At 42.6% G+C, this 13,183-nt stretch overlaps 1 protein-coding gene across 3 annotated transcripts in view; it reads right to left on the bottom strand.

Moving 5' to 3' along the window:
- The window catches only part of Agpat4 (1-acylglycerol-3-phosphate O-acyltransferase 4), a 102,226-nt gene that overhangs the window by 64,164 nt on the left and 24,879 nt on the right, over positions 1-13,183 (bottom strand). For 2 of the 3 annotated variants that reach the window (XM_020168843.2, XM_074070945.1), the window contains one exon: positions 5,180-5,442. In XM_020168843.2, the coding sequence (XP_020024432.2) occupies positions 5,180-5,357 (178 nt within the window). In that variant the 5' untranslated portion in view covers positions 5,358-5,442. Of the gene's footprint in view, positions 1-5,179; positions 5,443-13,183 lie in introns of those variants that run through there. The other variant, XM_074070958.1, reaches the window with a different exon arrangement.

Genomic DNA, 13,183 nt, shown 5'->3' with positions numbered 1-13,183 from the left:
ACCACCAACCAAGAGCAAGCTATCATACTCTTTGGAACTCTGGTCCTAAACCTTATTTCTTACTAACTCCAAATGAAAAGTCTGACTGTTAACTATCTGCCAGTTGGGCTAGAGGTTGTGACAGTGCAAATTCATGTGATTTGAAGTTGCAAACTGACAGATTTTGGAATCTCCTGAGGTGCATGCAAATTATATAAATACAGGTTTTAATAAAAAGTGCAACCAGCATTGTTGTGTTGAATCTAATTTGGTACAAATAGAAACCTATTGCTAGAGTGCAAAAGGCATTAAAAATTGTAGTGTTAATCTCTGCCAGCTCTTTCCTCTCTCTTGATTATGCAAACTCTTATCTCTTCAAACAGATACCATTTGAATTCCAGAGCATCTTCTGCTCTCTCTGCCCTGCTCTGACAAGTTCTTCCTCTTTTACACTACCATAGAAGCCTGAATACTGGGAAAACAAGGCTACAGTAAAGCATAGGACCAAAAAAAGTACACTATGTAATAATGGATTGAATTGGTGTTTGTACCCAATGAACATGGACAAGTGGATTAAAGGTATTTTTTGACAGTTATAACACAGCCTCAGGATTTTACAAATATTTTAAGATGTATTTATGTAAAACACTCTAATAGTTAAGTCTTGCACTCAAACAGTATCAGAAACAGTATAGGACCTACTTGCAAGTTCTGAGTTGGTAAAGTCCACCATGAGGAAGGACATGGTGCAAGTTAGCATTTTGAAGTTAAAATAAGACATCCGAAGGACAACAGTTCCTGATGTGTTTCTCTGTACAAAAGAAGGACCAAAACAAACCCAGCAGCTCTACCTACTTGGTGCTGAAGGCAGAGTGCTGGGGTGCAGAAGAGATGTGTCCCTGAACATGGAGACATAAGGCAGGCTTGTAAAGAAGGGAGCGAAACGCATGGCATCTATCATCTCGTTTCTTCAGGGGTCATTGCACTTGAAGGTAATGCAAAGAAAGGTAAGCAGAGGGCCCTAGCCACCACACTGTCACCACATCTGAAGCATCTGTTGCTGAGAAGTGTGCCACCTGTCCAGGCCCTGAACCCACACTGCTGCACTGCTCTGTAGAAAGAGCCTGGACACACAGTGCCTTGCCCCACCCAGGCTCATGCTACAAAGTACTATCTTGAGACCTGCTCCCCCAGGGCCCTGTGAAGCAGCCAGGCAGCTGCCCCCAACAACCAGGCCAACTGGATGGACCTGCCCCCCTTCCCATGCCATAGGAAGCAGCCTGCAGCCCACCCTGACTGGCTCAGCCCCCAAAGTCTCCCTGTGAAGCAAAGGATTGCCTATCCACACTTGCCCCATGAGAAGTAGCTGGGCTGCCTACTCTAAGCAGCTCAGCCCACAGAGACCCCTGGAGAGCTGACAGGTAGCCCTAGTCACCCACCCTTGGTCCTTAGGAGCAGCTGTACATGAGAAGTTTGACCTACCATGGGTCCTGGGAAGCAGCCAAGCAATACCACCCATGATCCTGTGGTTCAGGAAGCAGTCAGGTAGCCTTCCCTGGGCTGCTTGGCTTATCAAGACCCCAGGAAGCAGACAGACAGAAAGCCCTGCCTGAGCAGGTTGGTCCCCCAAGGCTCTGCAAAGACACCTGAACAGGAATGGCACAATGACAGGTACCTCAGCCCAGTGTGGCACAGCCTCCTCATGGCCCTCACACAATAACATGTACCTCACTCTCTCTATGTTGCCAGTCACACATCACCTACATGAGCTCACTGCCACCACAACCAGGCACACCTGGAGCAGTCAGTGAACCTGTCACACCTACAAGCTGCATCCCAGTTAGGAGAGCAATCCCACAAATCCCTGCAGCTTAGGTCACAATGGCGCACAGAAACATCACCAATACTGATCGCAGTCCATGAAGCTACATGGATGCTACCCTACTGCACCCACCTATAACCAAAGCCAACATAGCTTACCCAAGTCACACGCTAGGACACATAGCCGGGAGAAAGTCTTTTAGTATGAAAACCACCTTACAATATAGGCAGAGGTAACTGACCCACCAGATGTGCAAATATCAATTTGGGGACACAAGAAACATGAAAAAGCAAATAATACAATGTTTCCAAAGAAACAAAATAACTCTAGCAGGAGATCATGAAGAAAAAGAAATCAATGAATTGCCTTAAAAAAATTAAATATAAAGAGGAAAAGGAAATGCAGTGAAGTACAAGAGATTATAGATGGGCACTAAAATGAAATCAGGCAAACAACTCATGAGCTGAATGATAAATTCTACAAAGAGAGAGGGATCATTTTAAAAAGCACCAATTAGAAATTTTGGAGTGAAAGAACTCAAAAAATGAACACATACGCACAGACACATGGACACACACATGCCACACACACACCACACGCACACACAAACAAATTGAGACTCTCAAAAACAGACGAGATCAAACAAGAGAAAAAATTTCAGAGCTTGAATGGTGTCTTTTGAAATAATCCAGTTATACAAAAGGAAAAATTAGAATAATGAAAAAAGCTTGAGACAGTGAGGCTATCACTAAGCAAACAAGTGTTTGCATTATAGGTGCTACAGAAGGAAAGGAGAAGGGACAAGGCTCAAAGAAACCTATTCAACAAAGCAATAGGTAAAACTGTTTGAAACACTGGAACATCCAGATCCAGGAAGCTCAAAGGACTGCTAGTAGACTCAACCAGGAAAGGTGTATTCCAATGAATATAATGAATTATCAAATGTATGAGACAAAGAGAATTTTAAAAATAGCAAGAGAAAAACAAGAAGTTATATATAAGGGAATTCTCATTAGACTAACAGCAGATTTCTCAGAAGAAACCTTGTAGTCCAGTAGAGAATGACTTTTAAATCCTGGAAGAAAACAATTGGCAAACAAAAACACCATATACAAGAAAGTTATGCTTTGGAAATGAAGAAGTAAAATCATTCTAAAATGGGCAAAAACTGCAGAAATACATCACTACCAGACCAGCACCAAAAGCATCTTCATGAAAACATGTAAACGCACAAAACTCACTAGTACAGCAGATACACAAAAGGGAAAGAGGAAAGGATCAAACCTTGTCACTGCAGAAAACCACCGAGGTACAAACATGAACAAAAAAGGAAGAAAAGAACAAAGATTTTCAAAACCAGGAAAAATTTAACAAAATGACAGGAGTATGTATTTATTTGTAATAATAACCTCAAATAAATCAACTAAATTCCTCAATTAAAAGATTTAACAGACTGAATGGATTTTTTAAAAGATGTAATGATATGCTGCCTGTAAGAAACTCACTTCACTATTCATGACACACCCAGACTAGAAGTCTAGGGACAGAAAAATGAACACCATGCAGAGGGAAACCACAAGCAGGAGAAGTTATACTTATCCCAGATAAAACAGACTTTAAATTGAAAACTGTAAAAATAGACAAAGAAGGCCACTGTGATAATAGTGATAAAGAGATTAATTCAAAAGAAGAACAATTGAAAATACATATGCAGCCATCACTGGAATACTCAATCACGTAAAGTAAACATTACTAGATGTGTAGGTAGAGGTAAGATGCCAATACAACAGTTGGAGACTTCAACTTCCACTTTCATCAGTGGAGGATCATCTACCCAGAACAATGAACAATGACAACAAAACAATGAAGTTAAACTGTGCCACAGATCAAATGAACAAACAGACATTCACGGACCATGCCATCATCAGCTGCAGACATCAGCACATGGGATACTCCTCAGAACAGACATATGTTAGGCTATTAAAACAAGTCTCAACAAATTTTCTGATCAGTCATTACACATAGTTTATCAAAGTGTAATTATATACCCTGTAAGTCTATATAATTGTTATGTGTCAATTAAAAATTTAAAATATAAAGCCAAGTATGATGATTCATGGCTGTAATCCAGCACTCAGGAGGCTGAGGCAGGAGGATTACAAGTTCAAGGCTAGCCTGGACTACATAGCAAGACCCTGTCTCAAAAACAAAAATTAAATATACTTCAAAAAGTGACCAATTAGATTAACATTATCATTTGGATAATTGTATAGAGCTTGTACTATTTTGGTTCAAATTCAGATTTAGATGCTCATTTTAAAGGCTTTTAGAAAAATACTGATAATTTTGAACCTGGTATAATCTAACAGAGACTTTTAAATTGCTTAGTTTGAATACAAGGATAACTAATTGAAATAAATTCACAATTGCTAAGATATGGTGCATTTCTTACTTTTGAGAGCAGGTATAAACTTAAGGTTAATGAACAGCAACAAGAGAACACATCTCTCAATGTCCCCATACACCAACTCATCTTTTTCATTGTTGAGATTCAAGCCAGTCTAACTCGCCATGTTTAAAACAGCTTGCAAAACCATGCATACGCACACACCACAAATGAACGTGTGTAAGAGCAGAGAGAGCTGGGGAGGGCTGGAGTTGTATTCACATCCATTTTCTGGTTGGAATCTCGCCTTCCAGTCATCTAAGATGGTACCATCAAGAGACAATGGGGTATTTGGGACTTTGCAGAATTGTTTTTCACAACTGCATATGAAATCTACAATTATCTCAAAATAAGAAGTTGCAAAAAAAAGCCAGTTTGAAAAGGGAGGGAGGTGAACTGTATGCACCTATGGAATTACCACAGTCAAACTTCCTGATAGTATTATTGTATGCTAATTCAAACATTAAATCAAGTTAAATGGAAAAAGAAAGGTAAGAAAGAGAACAATGTGGTATATTATTTAGTTTTTAAAACACATAAATATATTTGATCCCAGCACTGCAAAAAACTGTATCCTTATGCATCTAAGTACATAGTCACATGCATACATGTGCACACAAGCGCCGTACAGGTAGATATACTTCTAAGGGGACAGCTAAGAAATTGTCAGCCCTGACCACTCTGGGCAGGGGTAGGACACATATTTACTTTTCACAGTATACTCTTCTTGCCTGTTCGAGTTTGTGCTTTTGGCCTTTTCAAAGAAATTTTTTGCAAAGTGAGGACAAAATGAGCATTTCAAATAGAAAGCAAACAAAGGCAAAACCCAAAGTAGCACAGCATAGAAGGAAAGCCCAGTGAACCCGCATCCACAGCCACACGTGATGCACACATCGCGTGGGCAGGGAGATGGAAACATGAGTGGGTCTTACGGCTGGAGATGCAGTAGCACAGTCTGCAATTGATCTTCCGGAAGAGCTGCTTGTTGATGGGCCAGAGGACCAGCGTGAGAAGCTGAAGAGTGTTGATGATGAGCCCCGAGGCGATAAACACATAGCAGAAGACCAGGTGGCACAGAAACTGGGACTTCAGCAGCCCAATGAGGTCCATGATGTGTGGGTGCTTTTGCTCAAAAATAAATACCCGCAGGGGAATATTTCCAGAAGGAAGAAGGATCCAGGACCCAGGAAGGTGTCTGCAACCCAAACAAATGCTAAATGTTAGCAAAAATAGGATGTGTGTTACAGTCGGGGAAAATGCTCTTAAAAGAAAAACGCATGCTTGACATTAAACGCATTTGTGCATCGGTTGATTTCTTTTTATTTAGCAAGCCCTGGGATCATGCTTCTTGCATGCTGGCCATAGTCTCAGTTCTCTTAGGACATCCTCCCCCCAGTCCCCAGCACATTCTGAGGTTCTTCGATTACTGCAGACCAGGAAATTGACGCCTGGAGAGGAGAGGCAATTGCACCCAGGTTCTCCAGGTTCCCAGCTAAGTGGCATTCCATGCCAGCACTGCTTTACTGCACACTGCGATTGCCATGGAATTGCTTGCCTTCCTTCTCTCACTGCCGTTTTCCCGTGATTATCTTGAGGTTCAACGTCATCAGCACCTCAGCACCTTAGAACCATCAGCAGTGCGTGGTTGGAGCTCAGTTCTTTTTTTAAATATTTGTAGCATGATATAATGAAGTAATCAAGGGTTGAAGTTTGCAGATATCAATAAACACTTAACTGCAAAGGCAAGAAAATCCACCCCCCACCGCATCCCAGACAGACAGACAAGACACACATACACCCCTTTGGAGCTCTAAAATCTAAAATACAGACTACTAGTCCTGTACTTGGAGCAATGAGATAGCCTTCATGGTTGTCAGATCCAGCCTTTGAGGAAAAGGGTGAAGGCAGGAGTGCAGACACAGGAAAGGCTGGGGAAATGAGCAGCTGGCCTCTCCTGGAAATGAAGATCACTGCCAAGGGCCCCAGGAAGGACTCAGGTTTGGGGAGGAACTTTCTTAACCAGAATGGCTGGCAGATCCTGGATTTGTTAGGATCTTTATTAATAATGCCAAAAACTAAACAACCTGTACAATAGCTGAGTTGTCTATAAGTTCATCAAGACTCCCAGGAGATGAGTACTGTCCCATTTTTCAGAATTAGAAACAGAGGCAACTCCTAAGTGGAGTGATTTGCTGAAGATCATCACAACTGGTAACTGATCTTGGGGCTCGTTTTAACTCTAAGCTCTCTCTCCTGCACCCATCTGGGCTGCTGTGCCCCCAGGGTGTGGAGGTGTGGGTTCTTGCGGGCTAAGAACTCCCCTTTGCAGAATAGTCCAGAAATTACCTCAGCAGCAAAAGATAGCATGGTCTGCAGTGAAGGTCAGAAAGTACACACAGAGTGAGAAGAAGGTACTTGCTTCTGGGTTATCCAGTGTGACTAAGGATGGTGTCAGCTGCAAGGATGGCCACAGGACACACGTTTATACTAGCTAGACTGTCTGGTGTGCTGCCATCCTGTGCTGTTCCTGTACCTTTCTGAGATAAGAGAAATGCAAGGGAAGCTTTGGCCTGATTTCTCAGCTTAGCAGAGCTGAAGCCACCCCAGTCTCTGTACCCAGGAAGCGTCACTCTCTGGCACAAATTCAGACCCTGCAGGGTGGGGATCATCACATCTCTGCTCCTTCCCCAGGCAGTATTTCCATACATTTCCAGGCTGTGAAACCCCCTACCTGGTTTCAACACACAGACTATCTCTGAAGAACAGGCACAAAGCTGGGACCACTCCCTCCACGCACTTGACTTTACCAGCCACATAAGTAGCAGTGGTTTATGTCAGTTACAGTTTGGCAACAGTTGCAGTTTGGTATTGAATATTCATGAGTTTATTCATTGCCCCAGGATTAACTATGAATAGCTTCAAGACAATCTGGCCAGAAGTTTGATTCTTCGCTGGATTTCTGGGGACTAGCAATTGGGAAATATTTGACAACTTCTTTGCTCTGCTGATTGAAAGGTGGTCAGCTGTCATCAGATGTTTAGGGATTATACACTGCCTTTCTCGGCTTCCTCACACTGACGTGAGGGTATGAGGAAGAAATTAAGATCTGTTTTCCTTGTAGAATTTCAAGGACCACCATGCCTTCAGGTAACCTCACTAATATTGCAGTAGCCATGGGCCTGATGATGTGTAGGGGGACCACAAACTGACAAGCAATAGAGGAGTCAGACAGACAGGCCTGGGCTCCTTTGGCTCTAGGGTTTTAAACCCCCACATACATCCTGTGGGGTAGCAGTTGGCCCAGGCTTGGGAGTTCATTTGGAAGCTGGGTTAGAAGTCCTGCTCTATCTCTGGTCAGTAGAAAGGGATAACTGATTTTAATCAAAATCTTAAGGAAGGTATTATTTTCTGCTTTGTGAAACATCAGTTGACTGCATGTTTTGGACATGGGACGACCCCTTCCCAAAATTCATACTCTAGAAGCCTGGTCTACACTATGGCAGTGCTGGAGCCATAGAGCGTTTAAGAGGTGGGGTCCAGTGGAAGGAGGTTAGGTTACTGGGGGCTCTAGGTCTGTGCTGGTCTCATAGAGTGAGTTAGTTCTCTCAAGAGTTCCTTGCTATAGGAAAAAAAAAAAAAAAAAAAGTAAGACCAGTCCCTCCTTACTTTCTGGTTTCCTGTCTCACTGTGTGACCTTTCACTCACCATGAGGCCACCACCAAAGCCAAGCAGAAGCACGCACCACGCTTTGGAACCTCCAGAACTGTAAGCTCAGTAAATGTCTTTTCTTTATACAGTATCCAGCTTCTAGTATTTTGTTATAGCAGTGAAAATAGACTAATACAACGAGTCTCAAATTTGTATGCAAAAACAAGAATAGTCAAGGAAGCACCTGAAGGACAGGTGAAAAGTGCTATGAGTTTGCTGAATAATTTAACTGACTTTGGTCATAGGACTGATTATCAAGAGAAAGATAAGGCTAAATTATTTAGAGAGGGGTCCAGTAGATAAATGTGACATTTGTCTTAAGTTTATTCCAGATAGAACTTTAGAGAAATCATCCCTCTCATGAATAAAGCAGAGCTTTCTTTTCTAAAGTGGCCAAGTTAGTGTCAGGCTGAGAAAAGATGGTATAAATATCTGAGCAGTGATGAAAATAGCCAGAGAGAAAACATTTCCAAACACCTTCCCAATTTCCCTTTCTGCGTGTACTAGAACGTTGTAGGGGGAATCTTTTCAGCAAATCCACCTTTCTAGTATATTATTATGTGAGGCAAGGACAAGACAAAGAATTCTATACTATTTCTGAGACTATCAGAGCAAAAACTTAGGGAGTCTGTAAGCCAATCAACAATGATGAAATTGTTTTCCTGTCTTCTCTGTGAATAAAGGTATTTCTTATCTTCGAGGGCAACAAAGAAGACCTCAAGTGCATGAAAAACTAATAGCAAGCTGCCTTTTGCTTGTGTGGGATATTAAGTGAAATAGCAGTTTTCTGCCTACTGATGACCTCTGACGTGGCATTTATGCTTTTCCCAAAACTCACGCCCAAGATGTTGGGAATGCCCCACCCCCATGTGAAACGCTGTGTGTCAAATCCGTTCCCTTCCAGGGAGTCCATACAGGGACTGCGGAGGCCAGGCTGCAGAGGCCAGCACAGCCCATCTCTGGAGGGCAGGTGGAGGGGACACAATGGGGCTGAAGGCACAGGGAGGCAGAAGGTAAAAAGCTCAAGGAGCATTCTCCCCAGGCAGCCAGTCCCAGACAGAGCACAGCCCAGTGAACTGAGGCAACATAGACAAGGGATTGTTGCAACATGAAAACATTTTTAAAAAGGCATCACAGAGAACAGGAAAAATGCCAGAAACCCTAATTTAGATACATCATCCAAATTTCCAAAAGGTGGAGTCGGATCCATGACCTGAATAGTGTATAATCAATCAGTGTTTTAAACACAGACAAAAAGAAATTGTCATCAAGAGAATAATTGACTCCAAGTTGCCTTTATTTCCTAGGCTTCTCATAGTTTACCAGATTTTGAATTTAATTATTTGGCATAATAATTTAATTATTTGGCATAGCCTCTGGCAACCCTTGAAGACACATTAAAAATCTTTCGTCTATGAGTCTGTGTTAAATAAGTTCATAGCTGCTTGAAAAAAAAATAAGGAACTGTCGTTAATGTTGCAGAACATAGAAATGAATATGTTGAGTGAAAAGTACACAGTGAAGCACGTGTGTGTGTGTGTGTGTGTGTGTGTGTACCATTCACACTGACCGCTACTGCTGCATCCACTGCAATCTGTTAACTGGCTAAAATTTGGTGGAAGGACTGTGACTCATTTCTTCTTTTTGTGTTTTATTATTCTTCTCTGTGATGAGAATGAGACCCGTCCCCTGGGGGTACAAAGCTGGATGGACCCCTGTCCCAGCCTCCTGGAGGTTGGTGTGGTCAATGACAAGCGTGCAGGGTGACGGGGAGACATTTGCAAGTCTCTGGGAGAGGAAAGGTATGCTGTTCACTAATGCAGGGAGAAAGGACGAAGGGAGGAACTTCCTGTGAAGTGAACAGACAGGTGATCCATCATCCACCACTCAGCAACAGACAAGGGAAATTCCAAAATGTGAAGGGACTGGGGCCACAAGGAGCCCAAATGTGTGTGGCGGGGTGCTGTGACACAGGGGTGAGAGTGCGGGGTGCTGTGAGCCCATCATTGGACGCAACTGCCCAGGCTCAAATCCAAGCTTGGCCGCTTTGCAGCTCTGGAAGTTGCCTAGCTTCCTCACTCCTCATTGTGAAATCAGCATGACACCATTAACACGGGGCTTGGTGAGGGACGAGAAGGACACATCTAAAACACTTGACACTGTGCCTACAGCAGGGAGCCCCTGGAAATAGGCAGACTTTTCTCTCATTTGCAAGAACATAGGAAGGAGCATCTAAGACATTCTACCCTGGCATTTCTGGGAGAGATAGAAGTCACTGTTTTCCTTCTGCTTTTCTAGATGCTGGTGTTTCTTTAAGGTGTCTTTTAGCATGTTATTAAGGTGTCCCCTCCCATGTTCTCAAGCTAACCTACACTTTCTGCTGGTGACTCAAAATGGGAAATGATGCAGCCACAGAAGTTCACATAGACTTTACCTTGTTCCCTAGATAATAATCATTCAGTAAAGCGCAAAACCCGCATAGCACTGGATTCGGCAGTTAGTATTTCTAACGTGGAGTTCCAAACACAGCTACACACACACACACACACACACACACACACACACACGCATGAATGCACGCACACTAGCCAAGCCTTTGGGACTCCGGAAGTGAGTTATGGATGTAAAGCAGATGGTGCCATTGCTGCCTCGCCTCTGTTGGTGGAAACAGGCAACTGAGACAGCACAGAATTTACCCAGGACAGCTCAAGCTGCATCCTCCACTAACCACTCTCAGAGCTGTCGGCTTACAACATTAAATTAGGCACCTTAGCTAAGACTTCCATATTCCATCTTATTCAATGTCCTGCAACCATTAAATAAGCAAGAGAGGCTGAACCCAAATGGGATTAACTCTGTCAACAGCTTGTTTGAGAGACTTATTAATTATTATTACTTATATTACAGAACCCAAGTAGATCAGGGTTGTAGAAGAAGCAAAACTTTCTTCCTTCTGAAGAAATCAACCTAAGAACTGCTAAAGATAATGTCTGTGCCAGTGCAGATCATCACTATAATCTGGTCAAAACCTTATCAAGAATCTTTTGAAATCAAGACCCAGAACAGCTCACAAAACACAGACAAAGAGTTGGCTTTTACATTCCAAGCTAAGTTTGTGTGTTTGCTACTGTTAATACTCCATTCTGGTTTTGTTTCTTTGTTTTTTGCACTACTGGGGTTTGAACTTAGGGCCTCAGATTGCTAAAGCAGGCTCTACCATTTGAGCCACACCTCTAGGCTGATACTCCATTCTGGAGGCATGGAGGTACCAGGGTACTCATTGGCTCACTTTGAGTACAAACCCACTGCATTTTCTGAGAAGGAAATTTGACCCACACAACAGGATCTTAAACATCTTCACACACTTGAGTAAACCAGCTTCTGACAATCCATCTCCAGGGTAAAATAAACTTTTAGAAAATTCCTGACATACAGATTTTTACAAATATTGCTTATGGGCTCCAACATGAGAAACAGCTTACATTTCTGGCTGGAGGAAACAGAAAATTGAGTCATGAGACTCATTAAACTGAATGAAGAAAGTGACTATAATAGGTTTGTAGGATAAACAAAGGATAAATTTTCATTATGATGTGAAGAGACAAAGGGCACAAAATTATATAAAGAGAAGAAGCACAATTCTAAAATCAAGTATAGAAAGAAAACTGAAGGCTTATCCCGAGCATGGGCAGCAGTTATCTTTGTGTACACACCACACACACACACACACACACACACACGCAACGCCCACACTGTATACACATAACACGTGCACACACATACCCCTCCCACCCCACACACACGCGCACACACCACACTTATGCAAGCCAGCATCTTCATCCTTAGGAAGAAATTGACTAGGTGCGCTCCAAGATCCTTTCCAAACTCTTCCTCAACTCCTCCCTAAAGAGAAGTTCTCCAGGGGCCAGGGTAACCAGATGAATAAAAGGAAAACTTCAGGAGCTCACAGAGTCTAGCAACTAAAGTGAGGACAGCTGACAAATTCTGTTTCTGGACCAGCATTTTTGGCCTGTAGGGTAGAGGACAGACAAGATCAATGACACCCCAGAGGAAAGGGACAGGAGTGCCATCCCAGGAGAAATGAATAAGGTGGGTTTCTGGATACAGGACATCTAGATCATTGGCTCTACTTCAGGATGAATTTACTGAAGTCTCCATGAGGACAGTGAGGAATCTGTGCACCCCTGAGTCAGTCACTTAGTCCAGACGAACAGGCTAAGTTATGTGTAGTTATGTTGGCCTAAGACCCAAAACAAAACAGGACAGAATGTATTCTAGACTGAGTTTCACTGTCTCAGGACCATCTCTAACTAAAATATTCCTCAATTAAAAAATCATCACAATTTAATGGTTTGGCAGAAGCCTATGTAAAATTAGCTAATCTAAAAATTTTATGGAACAGAATCCCGTACAGAACATGGTGTCCATTAAAACAAACGAAACTCTGAAGAAGTGATAAATCATACTTAATTTCCCATCACATGCTCTGCTGAACTGTCCTTTGCCTGTCTTCAAACTCTTACCACAGGATGACAAAAACTTAGGTCTACAGAAAACTGATGATCCTAAGATGATATTAAAGAGTTGGTTCTGAGTGACTTGTAAGAGAAAAATTCTAAAGAGCTTTTATATCCAAGCAAATGAAGACTTGGGGGAAAAAGCACAGATGGATAGCCAAGGTAACTTTTTCTGTGATGAGAAAAAATACAGATGTTCTGAAAGATACGAAGCCCAGTGTTCTCTGAGGCCTCTTAGCTGTAACTCCTGTGAAAGGAAAGTATTTACAGTTAAGCATCCCAGGCTTTCTGAATAGAAACCAGTGCAGTGGAGTCAGTACAATAAATGCTCACTAATTGTCACAAACACCTACACGGGAGGTCCAATCACCCACATAGTGCAGACTAGATGAGAAAACTGAGGTTTAGGTAAATTGCAAAGGTTAAATAGTGGGTAGTCTCATGCTTTAAACTACTGTCACACACCCTTTGTAAGACAAGAGACCTGAGACAGCTAGACTTCCCAGTGAACTCCAGCCTTCCTCCCAGGACCACTGCATAGTTTGTTGACGGTCCCATTTCTGAAGGTTGGTGTGATGGGTAGCTGAGCTATGTATTGCCTCTGCCAGCCAGGCCTGTAGCACTGCGGTCCTGCCCTCCATCCAGATAAAATGCCCGTCCACAGACCCCAGCCCAACTCTTCCCAGGCCA

The sequence above is a fragment of the Castor canadensis genome, chromosome 1 (genome assembly GCF_047511655.1).
Source record: "Castor canadensis chromosome 1, mCasCan1.hap1v2, whole genome shotgun sequence".
NCBI classification, from domain to species: Eukaryota; Metazoa; Chordata; class Mammalia; order Rodentia; family Castoridae; genus Castor; species Castor canadensis.
The sequence above is the reverse complement of the archived record's forward strand: the minus strand, read 5'-3'. Positions and strand labels throughout refer to the sequence as shown.